The 25,378-nt window shown below is 46.2% G+C and overlaps 1 protein-coding gene across 5 annotated transcripts in view; it reads left to right on the plus strand.

Annotated features, from left to right (window-relative positions):
- LOC135104199 (alpha-protein kinase 1-like) overlaps positions 1-15,378 on the plus strand; it is a 160,194-nt gene extending 144,816 nt beyond the window's left edge. For 2 of the 5 annotated variants that reach the window (XM_064011310.1, XM_064011315.1), the window contains exon 11: positions 14,941-15,374. In XM_064011310.1, coding sequence (XP_063867380.1) covers positions 14,941-15,104 — 164 coding nt within the window. In that variant the 3' untranslated portion in view covers positions 15,105-15,374. Of the gene's footprint in view, positions 1-14,940 lie in introns of all 5 variants that reach the window. The other 3 variants (XM_064011311.1, XM_064011314.1, XM_064011312.1) reach the window with 3 other exon arrangements.
- The last annotated feature ends 10,000 nt before the right edge of the window (positions 15,379-25,378 follow it).

Consider the following 25,378-nt stretch of genomic DNA (forward strand, 5'->3'; position numbering starts at 1 on the left):
CTGCCATTCGTTCCTTCTATCTTCCTTTCCTCTACATTCCAGCCTTCCCTCTCCGAATCCTTCACCTCTCACAGCCTCTCACCTACCCAAGTCTCCTCCTCCTTTCTACCATCCTATTCCAGCCGCCACTACTGAAGCCCCCCACCCACCCCCCATCCACCGCCATCCCCCCGCCCCACCGCTCAGCTACCTAAATCCTTGACATGATCAAATCTGCATGTTAATAAACCGCCCTGTGATTTTGCATGCAGGGCTGAGCGACGCAGGGAGGAGGGAGGCGGAGGATGAGAGGATGAGGGGCTTACGCGGGAGAAAACTGTGTAGGGCGCTGTGTAGTAGTGGGCAAATATTTTTGTGTGTTTGGGGTACGGAAGTTATAATTGTGGTAATACTTGTTCGTTTTATTATTGTTGTCGTTATTATTATTATTATTATTATTATTATTATTATTATTATTATTATTATTATTATTATTATTATTATCATTATTGTTGTTTCTTTCATCGTCATCATCATCATCATCATCATCGTCATCATCATCATCATCAGCAACAGCAGCAGCAGCATCAATAAGGCTATTTAGTTCAGGGTCATGATAACATGGAATTCCATGCAGGAAAAGTGCGAGAAAAAAATGTAATTAGTAAGTAGTTAATGTCGACAGTTAATAGTTACTACAACTGACTTACTACGTAAGCGATAGTAGCATGAAACCACGACTCTAGCAGCACTCATCATGAATAACACCAACCACTGCTTCAAACTATACTCTGTTCAGCATGGATTGGCGGAAGACCACAGTTAGCCGCTTCTCGTCCTCCCAACGGACTGCATGGATTGGCTTTTGAGGAACATAAAAGACCTTGATGGGGAGGAGAGAGGTTCATTGTATACCTACATAAAAGTTCATTTGGCGGCCAACAGAGCCTGCATGTAAGTGGGATTGTCCCGAAGATGCCATCGCCCATTACAGGTGAAATAAACTCCCTGTTTGACCACGAGGAAGGGAAGTGCATGACAAGTAGACAACCTTCACTGGAGAGCCTGGCCAATAGTAAACTCAGTTTGTCTAAGAGTGTCATCTCATCCGTTTTCCTTCACTTCTTTTTTGATCCGCAATAGTGAATATATATATATATATATATATATATATATATATATATATATATATATATATATATATATATATATATATATATATATATATATATGTAATATTTTTTTTTCCTTTATTATTTTTGGCTCCATTCCGTTGGTGGCGAGTGAAAGGGTGCAACACTATCTCGACAGCACCAGCACTCGTCTCCCACTCCCAGGTGTGGCCACAATTCAGCTTTACTCGATCCTGGTGGCGGCTATTCATCAACAAATTCAAAAGGAGGGAATCTGCACCGTTCCCATAACTCCCCATTAAGGACTGGGGCTCGGGAAGCAGGGAAAGGAGGAAAAGCGAGCACGATGGCTGAGGATAACGTTAGTGGGAGGGATTTTAAAGCTAGCAACGATGTTAATAGTGAACAGGGAAACTGAAGCCGAATGCCCGCCATCCACCCAACACTGAGGAAAAATAAGTCTTAAACCCACCGCTATAATTCAATCCTTTTATCCTCACTCCTGTTGTTTTGTTTCTAGAGGTAATTAATTTTCTCACTTGATTGTTAATGTGACGTGTAGTGTGTGTGTGTGTGTGTGTGTGTGTGTGTGTGTGTGTGTGTGTGTGTGTGTGTGTGTGTGTGTGTGTGTGTGTGTGTGCCTATTTCTTCATAAAAAAAATGTTCTCCACCTTCACTCAAATGCATGTACCTTCCTTTTAAATAGTCAGTCCAATTTCGTTCATCTCGTCTTATTCCTTTCCCTTGTTTTCAATTTCGCTTTAGTGTTCGTCATTGTGTTAATTATCTTCATTATCTTCTCTCTCAGCGTCCTCGTCTCGTTAGGTAGTGGGTTGCTGCCAGAGAGATTGAGGCTATTGGAAGCGTGATGGCAGTGTCGGCAGGTGAAGTGGAGGTGGTGTGTCGCTGATTACAGGTGTGCAGGGGCGGGGTCGTATACTGAGGGAGGGTGGGTGGGTGCCAGGAATTAATCACTTAATGGGGGGAGGATGGGGGAGAGGGAAGATTGATGGATGAAGATGAGAGAGTGTGGCGGAAAGAGGAAAGAGAGGAGGAAGTTAGAGATTGTTGAGGGTAATCATCTGCGCCCTTTGTCTTTCCGCTCGTTCTTCATTTCATTGGTGATGGTTTCCTTTTTCATCGTATGGCATCTTTTATCATTGGTGGTGCGGGATTTAACACCACCGCTACCATCACCAACACCATTACTTTTGCATCAGAAGTACAGGAATACGTACAAGGATTAAAATATTAACTAACGAGAATGCGCTTCATTGTTCCTGTGATTGAATTTAAACTTTTGCACGACACAACATTGTTTGTGTCCCGGACCGTAGGCTGAGAGAGAGAGAGAGAGAGAGAGAGAGAGAGAGAGAGAGAGAGAGAGAGAGAGAGAGAGAGAGAGAGAGAGAGAGAGAGAGAGAGAGAGAGGGAGGTATTTCCGTTGCTCCTCCTCCTCCTCCTCCTCCTCCTGCTTGTTTTTCTCGTTCTCGTCCTCTTCCTCCTCTTGGTTGTTTTCTTCGTCGTCCTCGTCTTTGTCCTAGTCCTCATCCTCATTTTCATCTTCGTCGTCGTCTGCCTCGTCATCCTCCTCGTCCCTGAAGCAGGAAATGGAGGAGAGCGGGTGTCCGTGATGTCGAGTCTTCTGGCGGCAGGGGAAGTGTGCTCGTCGCGTCCTCCACCAAGTCATTCACGCGAACAAAATCGTAAGAAAAAAATGTGTAGTGGAGGACCATTTCGCGCACTGTTATTCTGGACGGAGTGGAAGTGTGTGTGTTGCGGGAGGCGGGGGCTCACACCGCTCCTAATTGATGCTGCTTCTGCCCTGTAGTTATTTAGTAATGTGAGCAAAATTGGAGAGCAGTTTGGCTCCCGAACTCTGTAACTTTTATATATATACCACAACTTGATACTCGCAGAATATTTTGGACAATTAAATGGTTTGGGCATATTATACATGAAATCGGTGCCTCTCCACAATGGGTTTTGTGTAATTTTGGTGATGGTTGGAAATGTGTACATATTTTATGCACTCGAAATATTTGTAGCCCTTTAAGGAACGCAACACCGCGTATTATCAAACAATCCATTCCCAGAAACCTGGTAAAAAAAAAAAAAAAGCACATATTCAGAAACTCGTAGCGATGATTGTTATTTGCAGATTCGGAAAGAAAAGGAAAAGGCGTACTTCATCATCTGACACTAGACCTTCCATGGGTTCTGGAACCACTCTTATTTTGCCACACACTCACTCAGATGCGTTTGAGGGCGGTGTGCAGTGAGCCTGTGACGGGATGACAGTTCGCGTGGTATCACAGGACGCGGCAGCTTGAGAGGCATGCTGGCTGGAGCGTCCCGGCGAAGAAGGAAGACCAGGATTCGTGCATGGCAGAGTGGAAGGGGTTTTGTGTGTGTGTGTGTGTGTGTGTGTGTGTGTGTGTGTGTGTGTGTGTGTGTGTGTGTGTGTGTGTGTGTGTGTAATAATGATAATAGTAATAATAATAATAATTATAGTAATAATAATAGTTATGATAATAATAATGATAATAATAATAATAATAATAATAATAATATTAATGTTTATTTTGAATAAGGAACCAGAGTTCTGATAATTTATAAGGAACGAAGTGCGACGCTAAGCTAATGCTGACAAAAATATAATAATTAATTCCGTTTTTCTAACTAAAGGAGGAAAGTGTGTGTGTGTGTGTGTGTGTGTGTGTGTGTGTGTGTGTGTAGCAGAGTGATGGCGGGAGCGTGTAGCTTTTCGCTTTTTTTCTTCCTTAATCTGTCGTGGTGCATCGCTGCATGAGGACGTGTCTTAGGCTAACCACTCCTGATCATGATTGTTTCGGAAGGAATTTATATTAGCTCATAATTTCCATCCCCTCGATCTGCTCCCTCCTATCCCTTTCTCTTGTGTCCTGTTCCCTCCCCCTCCCGGCTAGACGTGACATGTGATTTGCTGTGTGGGGAGGTTCGATAAGGCAGTACAGTTTGAAACACAATTTTACATATTTAAACTTTTAAGGACCATTAAAACTATTTTTCATCGAGGCATTCTCAAAGTTGCGGTGAGTGTAATCTTCGAGGAAAACGAGCGTCTGCTTTGTTCCTCAGCCTTCCATCCATCCCCTTAAGTCCCTGATCCACCGCTCTCCCCCTCTCCCTGCATCCTACCTTTCAGTCCTGCATCTCTTTCCATCACTCCCCTAAGCCCCCAGTTCACCCCCTTCTCCTCCCTGCATCCTGCCTTTCAGTCCTGCACCCCTCAACCTTGCATCCCGTTTCTCAGCCTCAGCCCAAACCTCTGTTTCGCTCCTCAACCCTCAAGCCATCTCCCAATCCTCTGCGGTAAGTCGCGGCGCCCCGGGACACACTAATGCCGCCGCAACACGACGCTGTCCGCCACAACTTTCCTCATTTCCCTCTTGAGCCGACTGCCGCCTCACCTGAGCCACGGCAGATTTTTTTTCCCTTCCGCCCCTCCGTGTCGTCGCTTGGGTCACGACGAAGTTGGTGAAATGCGACACAAGTGAATCCCGTTATGACTTTATTTTTCCTCCTCTTCCTGAATACAACTCTGTGATTGTTTGTCTTCCCTGTGGTGCTCCTATTGTTGGTCTTCCTTACGTTGTTTCTATTGTTTTCGTTCTTACCTTGTTACTAGTGGCCTTTTTGTGAGGGTGTATACTCGCTTGTGGCGCTCTTGTGTGTGTGTGTGTGTGTGTGTGTGTGTGTGTGTGTGTGTGTGTGTGTATTGTTATTCTTTGTGTATCTTGAGTGTGTTTTTATATTCTGTCCTTTTGTATCTTGCTTTTATTTTGATTATCTCAACTAACATGTCTTTTATATATACTCGTGATTTTTCTTGGTATATTTTACATGAATTGTGTATCTTGCTTCGGCTGGCAGATGGAGGACAAAGAGTGGTAGGCAACGGCGAGGTATCTTATTATTGTGGCTATAAAACTTGATGTAGAGTGTAGGGAGTGTGAGGCTCTGTATCGTGTATCGTCTCTACAGCGCCCCTGTGGAGACACCTAGCGGGTCTCGTGCACGGGACAAACATAAATTTGTTGCTATGACATAATTAACTGGCAGGAAAAAAATAATAACAGGCAAGTAGAGATAATAGCTAGGTGGTGTGTGTGTGTGGGTGTGGGGTGTGTGTGTGTGTGTGTGTGTGTGTGTGTGTGTGTGTGTGTAACTTTTGATAATGATAGTAATGGTAATGGAGATGATTTTCATAATAATAGTAATAATGATAATAATAATAATAATGATAATGATAATAATAATAATAATAATAATAATAATAATGTTTATTGGTCAAGTGATTTTGTAATGAGAATTTAAGACCTTTATGTTATCTAGCAATCAGTAATGTGTGTGTGTGTGTGTGTGTGTGTGTGTGTGTGTGTGTGTGTGTGTGTGTGTGTGTGTGTGTGTGTGTGTGTGTACTATATAAATGTGTATATTGGCGCCAGGCTTGGGTTGAACGGGTGAAGGCCGACGCCACTACATCAGTTATCGGCGGCACCATCAGTTCCTATTCCGTGCCTGTGGGTCGTGTACCTAGCCAGGCAGGACACACATTGGGTCTGAAGTGTAATTGAGAATAATAGTGTTAACATCAGCGGGGAGGGGTAGGGGGGTGACGCTCCTCCGACGCCTCGATCCTCCACCCTCTACCCGGGTCTTTATCTGCTTCAGTCTTACTTTACTCCAGCTTCCACCCATGTCTGCTCTCCAATCCTCCCACCCTTCGCTCTCTCTCTTTGCCTCTGGGCCTTCACGATCATTCATCCGACCGCTCTCTCTCTCTCTCTCTCTCTCTCTCTCTCTCTCTCTCTCTCTCTCTCTCTCTCTCTCTCTCTCTCTCTCTCTCTCTCTCTCTCTCTCTCTCTCTCTCTCTCTCTCTCTCTCTCTCTCTCTCTCTCCACTCCTGATTGCTCTATTTGATTTACGTATTGATTGCTAGCGGGCGTCAGTTCACGTTCGCGGGTGGCTTAATGGCGCTCATAACTAGGAAAAAAATGTACATATCCAGGCAGCTATTCACCTCATACGGTACCTAACTAGGGGAAGGGAAGGCGATCCACCCAAGGGAGCCTGCTCGTCTCAGGTTCAGCTCAGCAGGTAGAGATGGGGTAGGGGGGAATCGAAATGTAGATGTAGGTGAGGGTTGAGAGAAGAAGGAACAGGAGGGGTAGGAAGGGAAGGAGGAGGAGGGTCAATACACGGGCACGGTCACGTCCCGGCACAACAACATAACCGGATAATCCCAGATCACTCCCTGTCCACTGAGCCCGATGCGTCCACGGCAGAATTGGGGTTTGGGCGGCAGTGGGTGGGCTGGCTTTGTGTGGGTGATGTAGGCGGGGAGTCAAGCGATTTGTCATACCTTAAAACTTTCCATTTAATTCCTTTCTCTCATTTTTAGTCGTCTGCATTTTAGGAATCGGGGAGATTATTTACTTATTTATTTATTTATTTATTTATTTATTTATTTATTCATTAATTTAATATTTTTTATACTAAGAAAAGAGAACCAAAGAAAAGGACTAAGGCAAAGCTAGTTGGCAGGCAGGCTGTAGTGCAGCGCTCGTCTTGCTGTCTGCAGGTCGCGAGTTTGATCATTGCTTGGGGTGGTTTCTTGGTGGGAGAGGCAGCCGAAGCCAGATGAGTTTCGTAGTGCTTTAACTCAAACTGTAACCAATTTTTAGACGCGAGACAACTGGTCAAGAGGAAAGGGAAGGGTGAAAGAAGCCAGGATCTTGATGACAGATGGAGGAACCGATTGCATTTTCCCTTGTTGTAGCGCGCACGCACTCACACACACACACACACACACACACACACACACACACACACACACACACACACACACACACACACACACACACACACACACACGCGTGAAAAGTAAACTCCAAGAACGTATATTTTGTATCTTCTCTTCAGGCTAACATCATGACGTCTCTCAAGAAATTGGAGAAGTCAAGATTTGACTTTGTTTTGAAGGTTGAGGACAGGAGTTGCCACTGATATTCATGCATGCAGGAGAAGGGCATTATTATAGACAGATTGCAGGGTAAGCAAACTCAAGTCCTCGTAGGCAGATTGATGCAAGACAGGCAGGCCCGGGAAGAAAGCTAGTGGGCGAGTAGGTAGAGACGAAGCCTGGTAGCAAGGGGGCATGTGAGAAAGGGAAGGAAGAAAGTATGAAAGGCTGAATGGAAATAATGTAACGAACAAGGAATATTTTTACTTCCAGTGAATCAAATCTTGCCATGTCTCAGTGAAGGGAATGGAGAGAGGGAGAGGGAGATGGAGGTCATATCTTCCGCTCTCTGACGGACCTCTCGAGCCTTTCTCTAATAAAAGATTACGCCAACCAGTTTCCTCTTAACATGATAGCTGGGTCCCATATCCTCCCCTACCACACTGTCTAGTCCCTGCGCCTCTCTACCGTGTCCTTTGTTTCTACTTTCCCGTGCCTAGCTGGCTCATTCCTGTGCCAACCAACCAGCTCCACAAAGTGCCAGAGTGTGTAGTTGAAACGTATTTTGTGGCTATCATCACCACCATTACCCTCCTCTTTCTCCTCCTGACTCAATGGTTAGCGCTCGGACACCGTGATCTCAGTGACCCGAGTTAGAGTCTTGCCAGAAGCTGGCTCTTTTTCAAGCCATCCCCGATCGGCTGAAAATACCCACATGCTTTCTTCCACCTTATCTTCCACGGCGGAAGATTGGGGACGTCTGGGAAGTGCGGGATGAACATCTGCAAAGGTGTCATTCAAGTGACCCTGCCTGCATCACTACGCCTGAGGGTTGACACACCTCATATGTAAGCCTCCACAAATAGGAAGCGACTGTCTAAACCCCCCAAAAAATGTCAAAGAATTGCTTACTGACGTTATTTGCAGACCTGTATCGGCAATGGCACGTCCTCCTCCCCAGCCTGCTTCCTGTAGGAAGGGGATATGGGGGTGAAGGGGTTACATCTTGCAGTGTTAGACGTTTATTTGATGTATAGATGAATAATACAATGTGAGTTCCCTCCAGTTTCTTGTCCTGCACTCCTCTACTGCTCTCTGCCTCTGCTGGCGATGGGGAGGTCAGTCTCTACTATATATGCTATAGATCTATAAATAGTGGACGTCCACGTGGGGGTTGACAGCGGCGAACATCAAAAGAGCGTGAAAGAGAGACGGAATGATTAACACGACCCGATATCATAATCCAAGGGAGGAAAGTGTGTACAGGTGTTCCCCCACGGGCAGATGTACTTGGTGAGGCGAGGTGGAGTGTGATCCGTGTGGCATTCCTGAGATACAGGTAGTAGTAGTAATAGTAGTAGTAGCAGTAGTAGTAGTAGTAGTAGTAGTAGTAGTAGTAGTAGTAGTAGTAATATACTGGTACAGACCAAGACCGTGGAAAAAAATAAAAAAATAAAAACATCATTCCCCCAAACAGGTTTATGCTCATACGTGTTGACAGAAGGTATCTATTCCTGCACCACCGTCGAGTTTTGAAGAAATATATTTTCATGTTTGTGTCAGTGGAGGTAAGGAGAAGGAAGAGGAAGGGAATGAGAAGGAAGTAGTAGCGGGAGCAGGATGTGGAATAAGAGGAGTGAGAAAAGTAGGAGGGGGAAGAATAGGAGTAGGATAAAGAATAATAATACGAAGAGGAAGAATGAAAGCAGGAGAAAGAAGAGCAGGAAGAAGGAGATTGAGAGAGAGAGAGAGAGAGAGAGAGAGAGAGAGAGAGAGAGAGAGAGAGAGAGAGAGAGAGAGAGAGAGAGAGAGAGAGAGAGAGTTATGCTTTATGTTTGACGTACGCCTTTCTCTGAAAAAAAAATACTACAAATTCTCGAAAAAATACGTATGGAACTAGTAACATTTAGTACATAGTTCTGCACAGATATCAGGAAACTAGACTGTACCAGCGACAAGAATACATTTGTTCTCCCTTTAAATACACATGTTTTGTTTGTGCTTGAGAATACGTGAGGAGATGGGGAAAGGAGAGATGGGGAGAAGTAGGATGGACGTGTAAATAGTGGAAAGAGGGAAAGAAAGAGAACAGAGAAAGGGAGGGAGGGACACAAGATAGATATTTAAAATTATAGGGAAGGGGAGAAAGGAAAGACAGTCAGGGAGGAGAGGTGTTGAATGGGAGGTAAGTTGATGGTGAGAGATATAGAGAGAAAACAATGAAAGTGAGGGCGAAGGATAAGAAGGCTAGAAAATGAAGTTGGCGGAGAGAGAGAGAGAGAGAGAGAGAGAGAGAGAGAGAGAGAGAGAGAGAGAGAGAGAGAGAGAGAGGAGAGGAGAGGAGAGGAGAGGAGAGGAGAGGAGAGGAGAGGAGAGGAGAGGAGAGGAGAGGAGAGGAGAGGAGAGGAGGAGAGGAGAGGAGAGGAGAGGAGAGGAGAGGAGAGGAGAGGAGAGGAGAGGAGAGGAGAGGAGAGGAGAGGAGAGGAGAGGAGAGGAGAGGAGAGGAGAGGAGAGGAGAGGAGAGGAGAGGAGAGGAGAGGAGAGGAGAGGAGAGAGAGAGGAGAGAGAGAGAGAGAGAGAGAGAGAGAGAGAGAGAGAGAGAGAGAGAGAGAGAGAGAGAGAGAGAGAGAGAGAGAGAGAGAGAGAGAGAGCAGACGGGCAGGAGGTGAAGCATAGGAGGACGGTTGAGAATTGAGGAAGGCAGGGCGGTGGAGTAATAAGATGGAGGGTTAAGACACTTGAGAGCGAGGAAGGATAGGGAACCCAATCTTTCTCTTCCAGACACACGGGCACCTGTTGCGGCGGAGATCCAGTCAGGGTAAAAGAGACAAACAAACAGCTTTCTGTACCAAAGCTCCTCGGTGTGGTGCGGCGGCTGTCCCTCACGTCCCTTCCGGAGGTGACAAGCTCTGGAGGGAAGATTTTTTGCTGCTCCCGGAGTGTTATTGCTTTGTTTATTCCTTTGTGACTTGCTTCTCATGTGACGATGCCAGTTGTTATGTGATCTGCTAGTAATGGTGAGGAGGAAAGAGTGTGCGATGCTGAGTGCTGTTTTTTGGAGGGACGCGGGAGCATGTTTAGTATTATAATGAAAAATGAAACGTGTGGTAAAGGGGACAGGAGAATGTGTGATGCAGAGAGAGGGTTCTTAGTGGGACGGGAGGAGAGGGTGTACATTGATTTTATTGAAAGGAAATGCAATAAAGAACAGACAATGGTATGCTGGGAAGTGGTCAGTGAATTAGGTGTAAAAAGGGTCATTGATGAGGGGATTAATCATTAATCACGTAGCCATAATCAATGATAGAGATAGATATTAGTTTTGGCGCGGTGGATGTGACGGTGAGGTGTTGGTGTTTGGGTGGGTGACTTGCGGGCTGCGGGGCTTGAATGGCGCTTATATGGTTAGATTATGTTGTTACTTTATTAAATACCGTGCTTGTTTGTTTTGTTTCGTATATTAAGACGATGTAATTTCATTGACTTGAAAATAACATGCTGCTTATTTGGCCGCATGAGAATTTACGCTCACATCCTGCACCGCTAACGTTTACACATAAAAGACTCCATTGCCTTAATTCCATGAAGGCAATTGCCGAAAGCTTTGTTGTTGTAAATCGAGGTTTAAGGTGTTTGCAACGACTTTCCCAGCCGTCTCCAGGCCACAGACCGAACTATCTTAACCTTTATCTGCCAGTCGCTTGTTCCAGACGAGACGCAAGGCCTTTGAATATTAACCGAGAGGTGGTTCTACACCTGAATGCCCAATATTACCCTGACACCTTAAAGGGCGAGTGTGAGACCTCATCCGTGCCAGGATGACAGGAGCCTCGCCTTGGTCTTCCCCTCCTTGTAGTGCCTCCCAGTACCTCAACTTGCTCGTCATATCTTCGAACTTACCCAGCAACGTCCTAACTCTCCATATTTTACTTACCTTCGCTTTGTTGACAGCACCACAACCTTGCTGGACGCACCACTTCCTTTCCAGCTCCACCACACCTTACCTGGCCATGCTGCATCCTTTTCTGCCTCACTACAGCATTTTTTGGGCATTCCACATCTTTTCTAGCATCACCATTGCCTCTAACCACGCCACTCCTTTTCTGGCCCCACCGTAACCTCCCCTATCCGCGTCACGTCTCTTCTTGCCTCACCACTGTCACTATTAACACTGTTCCCCTTGGCAACACTAGCTTCCTTGGTCCCACTACAGCCTCCTATGCCACATCACAGCTTCCCCAGCCACATCATCTAACCTCACAGCTGAGTCGGTGTATTTCCGTCTCTGTATATCCTGGTCAGCCGCCGTCAACCAGCCCTGAGAAGGGGCTTAGGGAATGTTTCCTGCTACTGGAGCGTGTCACTCAGGCTGAGAGTTGTGTGGGACGTGAGGGTTAGCGGCGATCTGTTGGAACTCAAGGGTTGGTGGCGGTGAGCAGTTTGTTATTGTTGTGTCTACAGCCATGGCCACAACTCGAAGGTTACAAGTGTCGTTATTGGAGCGCCGTGTGAGGCTGGTGACAAACATTATTCTCAATCTTGAAGTCTTGAGTTGTGCTGTAATGGCTCTCAGCAGTCATCGATCCCGTTAATCCGACTTTGCCGTAGTGAAAAAAAAAGTGGAGTAATTTAAGACGAAGTGCTTGAAAGGCTTTGCGAAGTTGATCCATCAGCGTGGCGGTGGAAGGTGGAGAGAAGCAAGTTCCCTTCCAATAGTCTGGGTGGGGCCAGCTGAGCCGCGCTGCCTTGCTGGCTTCCTTCTCTGCCTCCTGCACACAGTCGAGGGAGCCGCCTGGCCATGTTTCATTTACCGTCCTCCCCTCCTGAACACCTGCCACTATTTATTTTACTTGACGTTAATTGCCACTACTTAGGTGAGCCTGACATATGAAGACTGGGTGGGGGAGATTAGCGCTCATAAAGAATGGGGAGACTGTATTAATATTTCACTGTTACATACATTAATTAACTTTGAACATGTATGTACCTGCACATGAAGCAGAACAGATCTAAGCCTCGGCATACCTGGCGCGCCCAGCCTTCATGTTCCACAACCTCACTTGTAATTAATATTTCACTGACAGGTAATTTTACGGTGCATCAGACGAGGGCTTGTGTATGGCTCGGCTGTTTGCAACGCTCGTTTTTTTTTTCCTCTCTCTCCTTTTCTCCATGTCTGTTTAAGGTTTTATGTTTTCGTGTATTTGCAGTTACGTGAAATTAATGTTTGCAGTTGTTGGGAACGCTAAGTTAGTTGTGCGTGGTGTTTATGTGCTGGAAGGAAGGTTTAGCGATTACACACCGCATTGGCGGAGTTGGCGAATGGTGCGAGGAGAGATCATAATAAGTTTTAATGGGAATGTTATATGTTGATGAAATTTACCCAGATGTGAGACATTAATTAACTGCATTGAAGTTAATTTCATTGTACTCGGTTTGTTACTCTTACGAGTAATTATAAATGTACTAAGTTTTGATAGTGTATGATTTCATAATGATATCACGCGTAACTAATTTTAATTATTTGTCATCTTTATTGAATCTTTATAACTTTCTCGGGTCTTGGGAATAAAGTGCGGGAGGGGGAAGTATTTGCTGAGAGTCTCATCTTTTAGTTGGTTATTGCATGTGTGTGGCCGGGTGTGGGTGAAGTAAACACTGACAGCGACCAGTATCCTGTGATTCAACGCCATTGGCTTTGAATGCGAAGGATTACAAAGGATTTAAAAAATCGACAAATCTTTACATCCAAGCAGAGGTGTTTATTTCACAACACTGCTACCTGGAGTATTAGGAAAAAAATAAATAAATCGTACAGGATAAAACTAGAAGAAAGGTTTAACGTATGGCTATTGCATGTATAAATGGTTGTTGAGTAGCTGATGTTTGATGGGACCCAGTTACGTGTTGTTGGTTTGGGTGACAGGGCTTCGCTGTCCTTGGTGTTGACTCCAGCGTGAGAGGAGGAGGATCAGCAAAGCCTTGTCGCCATTGTGGGCCAGACTTTGACATCTTCCCTATACTAAAACTTCTCAATATTCCTGAGGGTATGAAATGGTTGCGTGTTTACTTTGTGTTCCCTGCTGTCAAGGGCAGACTGGATGGGACAGCAGACTCTTTATGGATATTATGACAAAAATACAACCCAAGGCCACGCCAACACGCACTATGTAAGCATTTCACAGTAAAGGATTATGCACATCATACACATGTAGGTATTAAAGGTATAAATACTGGTGTAGTATTAGTAAATTGTTGAGGCAGTAAATGAGTTGGAATAACTACAACATTTGTGTTTTCTCTCTCGGGAAAGCTTTCACACATCAGCCACTCGACGCAGATTTTTCATGTATTTGCAAAGTGATCTAAAATTTCTCTCGGATTTTCTGTGAATTGCAACACACTGCATTACTTTGTACTGATCAAATCACTGTGGGACCTCGCATGTACCAGCATAACATCCGCCTCAGACATAGTAGTGACACACACACACACACACACACACACACACACACACACACACACACACACACACACACACACACACACACACACACACACACAGAGATTATTTTTGCATATAAACAATGTCACCAGCACCACTGAAAAAAAAAAAACTATTGTAGCAATGAAATAACAAAACCATCACAACAAGAGAGGCAACAAACACCTGTGAAATCATGAAAAACAAATCAAACGAGCAAACAAACAAAAATATTGCTCGTAAAAAAAGGCAACAGCAATAACGACACAGACGGAAGAAATTCAGCAACACACACACACACACACACACACACACACACACACACACACACAAGTAACACATTTAATAGTAATACCAATAGAAGCAGTTATATTGGTGGTGGTGGTGATGGTAGTAGTAATAGTAGTAGTAGTAGTAGTAGTAGCAGTAGTAGTAGTAGTAGTAGTAGTTACAGGACGGCAGGAGGCAGTATCGGCAGTAGTTTTCGGGTGTTCATTAGCAGCAGCGGGGCATATGGACGGCTTGGGGCGACAGCTGGGCTTGGCAAGAGGGACTTCGAGACAGCCAGATTAATTTAAAAGATAAATTGGGATTTTGTCAATACATAAATATGACGGCGGGTTTGATGAAGGAGCGGAAGCCTACGAGAAGGGGAAGAAGGTCATGGTTAAGGGGGAGAGAACTATGACGACGACGTGGAGGAGGAGTTGAAAGAGAAAAATGCAGGAGGACGGATGAGGAAGATTGAGAAGGAGGGGATTAGAGAAAAAAAAAAAAAAAAAAAAAAAAAAAATATATATATATATATATATATATATATATATATATATATATATATATATATATATATATATATATATATATATATAGGTAAAATTGAGAGAGAGAGAGAGAGAGAGAGAGAGAGAGAGAGAGAGAGAGAGAGAGAGAGAGAGAGAGAGAGAGAGAGAGAGAGAGTATATTTATAAAACTAAATAGTGGAATGAGAAGGAAGAAGAGAATGAGGAGGAGGAGAAGGAAGAGAAGGCGGAGGAGGAGGAAGAGGAGCAGGAGGAGGAGGTAGAGGAGGAGTTCTTGGAGCGGGACTTGGGGAGGAAAATGAGAGATGAGAGCGGGCTGCTTTACTTCATCACTCCCTCCTTCCCACCCCCTTTCCTACCCCCAACAAAAGTGAGCGTCCGTACCGGGGTCTGCCTCTCTCCAGGGATGCTCTGAGTGCACACGTTCACACTGCCGCCAGAATACTATTGTTGTTGCTGTATACATAAATGCACCAAACCTTTTTTCCTGAGATCCTGCAACATAATGCTTACATTTATTCGTTTCTTTCTCTGCAGGTGAGTACAACAACAGGTGTAGCGAGTGCGAGAGGATTGTGCGAGCCCTGCAGGTGTGTGTCTTTCTGTTTAAGGTAAGTCATACACCTGTTTCTTTGGTCTCCGCAAGTGGCCGCTCAGTATTCTTTGTGAGCAGCGTGGCGCGACGTGTAAGTTGGTGTTGATCTTGTACAGCTTTAGTTTAGATCTGTTTCCTGGGGATTCTGTTAATCTTGTACTGTGCGAGTTTTCATATATTTGTTTTTTTTTACGAATTTTCAGATGTTTTATTTGATATGAATTCATGTTTACCATGTCATACGAGTGTGTTTACGTATCCGGTGCCATGTGAAATTGTATGATCTTAAGTGAGCCAATGTTTGCTTCCAATCATGCGAATGTGCGTTTAGCTTGTGTGTGTGTGTGTGTGTGTGTGTGTGTGTGTGTGTGTGTGTGTGTGTGTGTGTGTGTGTGTGTGTGTGTGAGTTGGTGCTTATATCGATGTTTGTGAAGTGATAAGGTGTGTATGTAGAGCAAGATAAATGAACACCGTGCTTCACAATTCTGCCAGGCGGTTTGAGTCCCGCCTCAGCAGACACACATGTGCTGCCGGGATCGAACAGTCGCCTGCATCGCTGCCGGGAGTTTCCTAGAGTGTTGTTTATCTTCACAACTTCAAACGGAATACTCCCCGTGCTCATGGAGGCCGCTGGTTACAAGGCTTAGCCGCTCACCCACGAGAGCTGAGTTGAATTTTAACTTTCATTTCCTGCCCTCGAAGGATTATGTTCGGCTCCAGTGAAGGGGAAATGTAAGTGGATTGTACATATATAGCATTGAATTTTACCACTTAATATCAACTGTAAATAAGTTCTGATCAAGATGTTGGTTGTTAAAGGGAATTAAGATTCTTTACGTGAGTAGTGGAGCATGTGATCTGGTATAAAATATGAATCCTGACTTGCGTGACTGCCGGCAATATTAAAGTATGGGGACATGGAAAAAAAAAAAAAAGCCAGAATGGATCAGGGGACGGCCACTCGATTTTTTCCTTTGCCGCTATCTTTGGTGACGGAGCGACAGGCGGCCCCACGCTGGTCTGGTTCCGCCTCGCGCCTGGATAACGCGGCGGCGGATCGGAGAATTTGGAGGAGTAGGAAGGAGAGGAAGAAGAGAAGAGGCGGAGGTAAGATGATAGGAATATGTGGAGCTGGTATTGATTGAAATTGAGGAAGAAGATAATGTGAAAGAGGGAAGGAGAAGGGAAAATGAGAATCAGGAAAAATACGACTGACATCGACTGAGGCAAAGGAGGAAGACGAGGAGGAGGAGGAAAAGTAGGAGGACGAGGAAAAGGAGGACGAGGAAGAGGAAGAGGAGGAGATAAGGGAAGGTAGGAACATAGAAGGAAAGAAATGAGTGGTAGTAGGGGGAGCAGGAATCGCAATAGGAGGAGGAAGGAGAGAACAAAGATGGTGATCAAAAGACGAATATTTGCTGTGAAAACCAAAATATCGAAGAAGAGATGAGTAGCAAGAGGAGGAGGAGGAGGAGGAGGAAATAGACAAAATTTAAACCAAAAATGGAAAAGAGTTGGAGGGTGCCTGGGTGTCATAGTGCCAGCGGGGAAGGAGGGAGGGAGGGGAAGGAAGTCTGGTATGCTGGCCCTCCACACAAAACTCGCCGGAACACTTAGTCTCCCGCGCACCGCCTCTTCGTTTCGGAATTTGGTCGGAAGCGAACACTTTATGGGGAAATTTGCTCCCCCGCTCACATTTTTGGGCGAAGATGTCGTCCCGCAGCTGGTTACTTTATGTCCAGCTGAGGCGGGCCTCTCCTCGCCACGAGGGACGAGGAAGGGACGGGTGACGGGTGAGAGAGAGAGAGAGAGAGAGAGAGAGAGAGAGAGAGAGAGAGAGAGAGAGAGAGAGAGAGAGAGAGAGAGAGAGAGAGAGAGAGAGATGCCAGACGAAATGAACGTAAGATGGCAGATGAGGAGATAGAGGCAAGTAGCTAGAGAGAGATTAGAAAGACGAGATCTCCCGCGCATTTCTAGGATGGGAATCGATAAGTTGGTAAAGGAAGGCAACAGAAAGGAGGGTGTAGAGGCCTTGATGTCGGCTTACATAGATGCAAGGAGCAGGCGAGGGTGGCATTAGAGACAGGCTAGTGAAAGGGACCAGTATGCAGCACTGAGAGGAAGGCCCGGCACCGTAATTCCATGAGGGACGAGCCGTAACAGTCACATTGATTCAAGGTACGAAGGGGATGTGTGTGGCAGGGGTGATGAGGTGTAACGTGGCAGGGGAGGAAGAAGGATGTGTCACTGGATGATAGGAGATGAAGGCCTTGTGGCAGGAGGTCGCGAGGGACAGGCAGATGTGTCAGAGAGAGAGAGAGAGAGAGAGAGAGAGAGAGAGAGAGAGAGAGAGAGAGAGAGAGAGAGAGAGAGAGAGAGAGAATGTTTGTTTTGAATGATGGGAGAACAAAACATTTCATCATTACAAGGTGTCATGTAAAAAAACAATCCTTAGGGAGTGGAAAGAGGAGCTGCTTCTCCAGTAACCCTCGTGAAGGTGCCTGCCTCCCCACCCTCTCGCCTCCCAGCCTGGCCGCACCTCATTCCTCGGCTAAGGAAGGTTGCAGCCACACGAGACCATGGCTAGACTTTCTCCTCACTTCCTCCGTCAGGTTATTTATTCCACATGTCATAAATCTTGCCGAATACGTGACCAGGGAATCACACATACCCACCCACCCACCCACACACACACACACACACACACACACACACACACACACACACACACACACACACACACCAGACTATCCAGGTGATGGCTGTCGTTATTCATCCCTCCTCTTATGGACTGGACATGTTGGGGGAGTGAAAAAGAAAGAAGAAATTGATGAGAGAGAGAGAGAGAGAGAGAGAGAGAGAGAGAGAGAGAGAGAGAGAGAGAGAGAGAGAGAGAGAGAGAGAGAGAGAGAGAGAGAGTCATTGAAAGCATGTATTTTTTTTTTGTGGCGCAGAGGATTAAGTGTCCCTCTCTTTACGATTTTTTCAAATTTATTTCTTTATACACTCCACCCCCTCTCTCTCTCTCTCTCTCTCTCTCTCTCTCTCTCTCTCTCTCTCTCTCTCTCTCTCTCTCTCTCTCTCTCTCTCTCTCTCTCTCTCTCTCTCTCTCTCTCTCTCTCTCTCTCTCTCTAATCTGTCATTTTTGTAATATTTTCTGTTGGGTTCTACTGTTGTTTGTTGGTTTGGTTGGCGACTGTCAGCGGGGAGGAAGGGAAGAGACATGGAAGGAGAGGGGTGAGGGAAGAGAAAGGAGGGAGTGGCAGTGTGGAGTCGGGAGGTTAGGAAGTCGATGAAAAAGCGTAGGTGTAGAGAAGAGAAGAAAAGAACAAGGTAGATGAACATGCGTTAGACAGAAGTAGAAGAGAAGGAGGAGGAGGGAGAGGAGGAAGAGAAGGGGGAGACGAAGCGGAATGTGTTAAATGAACGAGAAGAGAGAGAGAGAGAGAGAGAGAGAGAGAGAGAGAGAGAGAGAGAGAGAGAGAGAGAGAGAGAGAGAGAGAGAGAGAGAGAGAGAGAGAGAGAGAAACAAACGACAGACATGCACCTCTTGCCTTCGCCCATAAAAAATAAAAATAAATAAATAAATAAGATTAATTAAAGGCAAAAACGAGTCAAATAATTGCAGGAATAAGCTACATAAGCAGTGGAGGGACGGACGGTTGGAGGTTATGCTGTGGTGGTGCTGTGGTGGTGGTCGTGGTGGCGGTGAGGACAGCAGTCAGTGTGGCTTCAGACCCTGACCGGAGCGGTAGTGTCGGCGGCTCGCGCTTGTACCTTTCAATACTCGTGCTGTCTCACCTGCTCTCTCACTCACTTACTCACTCACTCACTCACACACGGACGTTTCCCCAGTGCCGTCTTGTCTCCCACGTCACCACCAGGGAAGGATAGATCCCCCTGAGTACCGGGCAGCCGCGTGGAGACAGGCGGCGGGCTCTGCTTCCTCTACCTGGCTGTGAGTGGTGAGTGGTGGAGTGAGTGGCAGCGAGCAGAGTGTTAGTGAGAAGCGCCAAAACACCACCACCTGTTCCACGAGTGAGTGAATTCCTGTGCTGGGAAATATAAGAATGAATCGTCTTGTGGAAATTTACAGTGAAGGAGGAGGAGGAGGAGGAGGAGGTCGGGAGTGATGATGATGATGATGATAATGAAGGTGATGGTTCGTGGAAACAAATGATTATATAAAGTGCCAATCTTCACCTTCACTTTTTTTTTATTCATTTGTTATAGTGGCGTGAGAGGATCATTCATCGACTCCACCTTTACCCAATAAGTGATCGAGTGACAACCTCCGGGATAAAGTCGTAAGATGAAGTGTCTTAACAACAACTCCCACGAACATCTACCAAGACACTGGTGACTGAGTGACGGGAGATGGAGCCTCGTGACCTAAGAATCCTACAACGTGGTGGGGCGACATGGGATTGGGAAAGAAGGGGTCAAGGTCGTGTTGGGAAGGCAAAGGAAGGAAAATAAGGATAGGTAGGGAAGGTTAAAATAGAATATGGAAGGATACAGGAGGGAACGGTAGAGAAGTAGGGAAGAGAAGGGAATGATGGGGAACGGAGCGATAAGAGAAGGGAGGGAAAGAAGGAAGAAATGGGAAGAGAAGGGAAGGGAAAGGAAGGGAAGGGCGTGGAATATTGTCTTTGTCAATTAGTTTGTTTTACCGTTTGAAAGGTTATAAGGGAGAGAGAGAGAGAGAGAGAGAGAGAGAGAGAGAGAGAGAGAGAGAGAGAGAGAGAGAGAGAGAGAGAGAGAGAGAGAGACGGGTGTTAATCTACAAGCACTTACAAGACCACACTGACGAACCCTTTTTGCCTGGCTAATCATTACAGATAGGGGTAATATCAACCTTTTATTCATTTCTCCAACTGTCTGCCATTCCACACCCTCCTCTCTTTCACTCACTTTTTGCTTCCACTCTTCCCGTCCTTTCACTTCCCCTCTACGCTGCATTCCGTCTCATGTCTTCCCCTCTTCATCTGATTGCTTTCTTTCCCTTTCGGTAATGTACTTTTTCCCCTCGTGTCCTTTCCCTTCATCCCTATTCAGTACTTCTTTCCCTTTTCAGGACTATAATCTAGCTCACCTCCCTCGTATTATTTTGCTCCAGCTTGTTCATTTTCTATTTCCTCCTCCTCCTCCTCCTCCTCCTCCTCCTCCTCCTTTTGTGTTTTCATCTTCTTCATCTCCACCTCTAATAAGAAAACAATAATCATTCATAGTAATTCATACTCCGAGAGACTGAGCAGCTTTGTAAGAGAACGGAGGGAGGAAAAATGAAGGAAGGAAGGAAATATCTGATGCGGGGAATGATGGAGGAAGGAAGGAAATGGGAGAACGAAAAAGAAATGTTAAGGAAACAGATGGAATATTGAGGATTGAGGAAGAAATGGAGAGGTTGCGTGACTAGTGATGGCATTGTGATAAGGTGAAAAATGCAAAAGAAAAAAAGGAGTATAGGTGCATATCATAAAAGTAAAAAGAAACTGGAGCATCTGGCTGCTACGAGGACAGAAACTTGGGTGCGCCGGGTGGTGGTAGAGGGACGTGGGGTTATGGGGAATTAGATATGGAACAGAAGGTGTGGAGGAGGAAGGCAAGTTGAAGAGGAAGGGGGTGGTGGTAAGAATTCAGGGGGAACTAGGCAAGGGGGCGTCAGGGATAGGAATGCATTGTGGGTGGGCCGTGGTGGGGCGGGGCAATTTGGCAGTACAAGCCACGTATGGTGCTGCGCCTCATTACTTCCCCCGTAACTTTGAACTTAAAGTGAACACGAGGACTCGTATGTGTGTGTGTGTGTGTGTGTGTGTGTGTGTGTGTGTGTGTGTGTGTGTGTGTGTGTGTGTGTGTGTGTGTGTTAAAATTACCCTCTAACTCCAGTAGCATGTGTTACGCTTCTCATATGGGCGGCAATTCAAGCAACATTGAGACAGTACTTAGGAAACACTTAGCACACTCCACTCTTCCTTGCCTCTCAGGCCTCTCCCTCGCCTGATACCTCCGCCAAGACGCAGGAGGGAAGGGAGGATAAGGAAATGTGCCGCTCCGCCCCGCTGCCTTCATCTCCGAGTGAAGCGTAACCACCCCGGCGAGCACCGGGGGGCGGCACTGCCCTGTCATCATCCTTCTGTCTTTATCGCCTGTTGACACTCAGACCAATATTTCTCCCTAACATTAATGGCTAAATTCCACGCCAGGCCCGCGCTTCTTCCGCCGCCAGCACCATGCAGTGCCTTGCCCTCACCGTGCTTCTGCCCACCAAGGCCTGAGCCACCACGTCTTGCACTCACTGTGCCCGGGTCAGACACAACCCTCGCGTGCTCTTTCCACCAAAGTAGTTCCACTCGCTCATTCATCAGCTTGTCGCGAGATAATTTTTTTATCCAACCCGCCGCTCTCAGTCTCGACCCACGGCAAGTTATGTAGCCAGTCTTTTATCTGTTCTTATTTATATTTATTCATAATTTTTATTTATTATTTTATACGTCGTGGGCCATTTCTTCCCGCGTTAGTGTAGACGTGCCAGGAGGCGAGGATCGCTTCTGGCGGTAACGATAGGCTTGCCTGGCCGTCGCTGCAGGTAAGTAGGGTCTGCATCTTGCTTCATATGGCTCTGATATCCAAAACAGTAGAATACATTCTCACCTCGTGGTTTACTGGGCAACTTGTTTTCGCCAAACTGAAAATAGTTGCGGAACGAAAATTTCAGCCACTTTACAAATTGTTGGTGTCAGGGGACGGGCGAGGCCAGTGGTTCACTCACCGTCGCTGTCACTCGTGGCCACTGGTTACAAGTCACTCCTCCATTTCTTGGGGGTGACCTTTACGCACAATCCCACACATCCGCCTTCGGCTTTCCTGCTCCCGTGCAGGATAAGTAAGCGATGTTGACATCGTCCTGTAAGTTGATTATTTTCACATCAACAACGCCGTGTGCCGTCCGTTCAGCGCGGAGATGATGCGTCGCCTGAGTAGGGAGTGGGAGGGAGGGAGGAAGATGGGAAGGATAGGAAGGGATCGAGGAAAAGGAAAGGGAGGAAATGAGTTGGATTTAAAATCTATATCGGTGAACCTAGAATGCGAGTGAGATTGAATTTTCGCAGACCAAACTTAGTATGTAGAGTCAAGATAATGGTTGGGGTGCTCCCCGAGAGGCCTTACCTGCTGCCACGCCAGGCCTGTCCTCGCTCAGCTTCCCTAGTCTGCACAGAAAGTTAAAATGATTTCCGTACTTTTGATCCACATAATTCCTCGTTTTCTTTTTCCTTAATATTCTTATGAACCGAGGCGAATTATAAAATGGACCTGGTATTCCAAATTATGCGAAATTCACATTAATTAGGACCTTTTTCCCTCCAGACGAAATCCCACAATTTTGTATGAAAATGGCGAAGTATTAATCACGTGGAAAAACTAATAGCTGCTGAGGATTTACTGGAGGTATTAGTAAGCTGTTTTATGGGGTCGCGTATCGCTTTTGGCTCCGTCACGCACCGAACATTAACGTCTTGAAAAGTTTCATCTTAATGTTCTTGCATGAACACCCGTCACTCCCCAGGCTTGCTGCTTCTAGCCTCATCTCGGTCCCACCCCTGCTTCTTTTCTGTCCTTATATCCTAAACCGTGTGAATATAATTGATCGCACAGTAAAGTCTTGCATCCTACAAATGAGCAATACTACAACATTACATACTGTGGGATTCGAAATCATGGCGTGCAGAGCATTGAGGAAAATCATAATACTAAGTGTTGTGGTCTTGCCTGGGGACTTTTTACCTTTATTTTACATAGCAGGAGTTCACACAATAGAGCCTAGTGTTATACAACAATAGCACTCTACTTTTCCTCAGGCAACAAGTGCGATCGTCATAAACGGAAAACGGTAAAAACTCCCCGAAATAAGCACTCTTCTCGCAACGCCTTGAGCCAGGAGCGGGCAACCGACAGCTGTTGTCAACATGAGACCTTATTGCCGTGGCTCATGTATAAATCAGTTTTATTGGTGATCAATGAGAGCTGCTCGAGAAAGATCTTTGCGAGGAGGAAGAATGCAGTTCACGCGTCACGTCAGCCGCGATAAGAACGAAAATGCAGCGCGCCTGTCTGTCTCTCGCTTACGGCGACGCTACGTGACGTCCTTGACGGATGTGACGGGAAGGCGATGGTGGGATGGAACGGCGTTGGGGTGTGACGGTGGGTGGTGGTGGTGATGGTGGAGCGGGTGTGGATCACATGTTGTGAGTCCGTGATGGATGAGGGTTCGCGGCAATTAGTAGAACTCGTAATGAACGTTGAAAGTACACAGAAAAGTTGAGAAAGACTGAGGGGGGAAGAGAGAGAGAGAGAGAGAGAGAGAGAGAGAGAGAGAGAGAGAGAGAGAGAGAGAGAGAGAGAGAGAGAGAGAGAACTTGGTAAGCACGCTCGCTCCTTTCGTAGTGGTTCAACTTCTACCTTATTCTGAACGAAGTTGAGGTTATGGCGACCAAGTGGACGGCGAGTAGGGTACAAGGGAACGAGGGCGCGTGGCTGGGAGACGAGGAAGATGTGGAGGACAGGGAACGAAGATGGCGCTGAGGGGGACGAGGGGTGTGTGTAGAGAGAGTAAGAGTGCGAATGAGTGACCGAAGAGTGTGTGGATAGTAAGAGTGTGTGTGCAGGGGGTCAAAGAGTGTGTGGGGACATAGGAGTATGCTAATGAAGGAAAAAGTGTGTGTGTCTGCATGTACGCATGAGAGAGAGAGAGAGAGAGAGAGAGAGAGAGAGAGAGAGAGAGAGAGAGAGAGAGAGAGAGAGAGAGAGCCTACAAATCCGATGAAAAATCCACCACCACCACCAATGCTACTACCTTCAAGTCAGCAAAAGCGCTCAGTTGAGGGTCATCCACATGAGTCGATTGAGGAGAAGCAGGAGGAGGAGGAGGAGGAAGAGGAGAATGGGAGGAAGGAGCAAGGGATAGGCAGAGAGGGTGATTAGGGAGAATATTGTAGCGTTTCAGCTTTGGCGTAGGATTTCAATAGGAGGAGGAAAACAAAGGAAAGCCAAACAGCAACAGGAGGAGGAGGAGGAGGAGGAGGAGGAGGAGGAGGAGGAGGAGGAGGAGGAGGAGGAGGAGGAGAAGGAGGGGATGGTGCGTAGAAGAGGAAGGGGAGTTTTTTGACATCATTAGTGAGGTAAATGATAAAAATACCTGTATAGGAGAAGCAGCTCACCTGACGACATTCAATTAGTGCGCCACCTTGAAAGGCTTCTGATGGACAAACTTGCAGTGGGAGTTCTGGCGGGACGAGTGTTGAGAGGATTGACCCCCAAACCCCCAATACCCCAACCCACGTCTCCCTTACCTTTTTTACTGCTTTTCTCCATTCCTTACTCCACTCACTGCCCTCAGCCTTCTCTCCTTTTGTCTAATACCTACCAGTTGGTGGAAAACATCTCTCTCTCTCTCTCTCTCTCTCTCTCTCTCTCTCTCTCTCTCTCTCTCTCTCTCTCTCTCTCTCTCTCTCTCTCTCTCTCTCTCTCTCTCTCTCTCTCTCTCTCTCTCTCTCTCTCTCTCAGGTAGGTCACTGGGAGGACGCGGTAAACAGGTAACTACTAGCCTTTGTTGAGTCACGTCTTCCATTATTTTTCCCTCCTTCCTGACAACCACCAGCCACTGCCCATTCCCACACACACACACACACACACACACACACACACACACACACACACACACACACACACACACACACACACACACACACACACACACACACACACACACACACACACACACACACACACACACACACACACACACACACACACACTCTTTTCCTTTTTGATTACAGGGAGGACAGTGATTGGTGTTAAGGACAATACAAGATTTCTTCCTCATTTTATCTTTTCTTTTACCTGTTTCCACCTTTTTGTTCGGCCGTGAGAGGAAGGTTGTCAGGGTCTTTTTTCACGTTGTTTTGTCGAGGGCAACGTGCCGGGATGTCGTGTCATTGCGGCTTTATGTTGTTGGTTGAACGCTTGTTTTACTTGACATTTGTTTATTTATTTATTTACCTTGTGAAAATTTTTGTTGTTTTCCTTTTTTTGATTCGATGTGCGCGTGACATTTAGATTGTATTCTCTCTCCTCCTCCAGTGCTCCAGTTCATCTCTCTCTCTCTCTCTCTCTCTCTCTCTCTCTCTCTCTCTCTCTCTCTCTCTCTCTCTCTCTCTCTCTCTCTCTCTCTCTCTCTCTCTCTCTCTCTCTCTCTCTCTCTCTCTCTCTCTCTCTCTCTCTCTCATTACTAATCTCTGTCAGCCAGTCCATCCTCGGTCTAGGTGTGTACATTTTTCACCTTGTTTCCTCTTCCTTACGTGCCTCGAGCTGTCTGCTACC

Source organism: Scylla paramamosain, chromosome 10 (assembly GCF_035594125.1).
Source record: "Scylla paramamosain isolate STU-SP2022 chromosome 10, ASM3559412v1, whole genome shotgun sequence".
NCBI classification, from domain to species: Eukaryota; Metazoa; Arthropoda; class Malacostraca; order Decapoda; family Portunidae; genus Scylla; species Scylla paramamosain.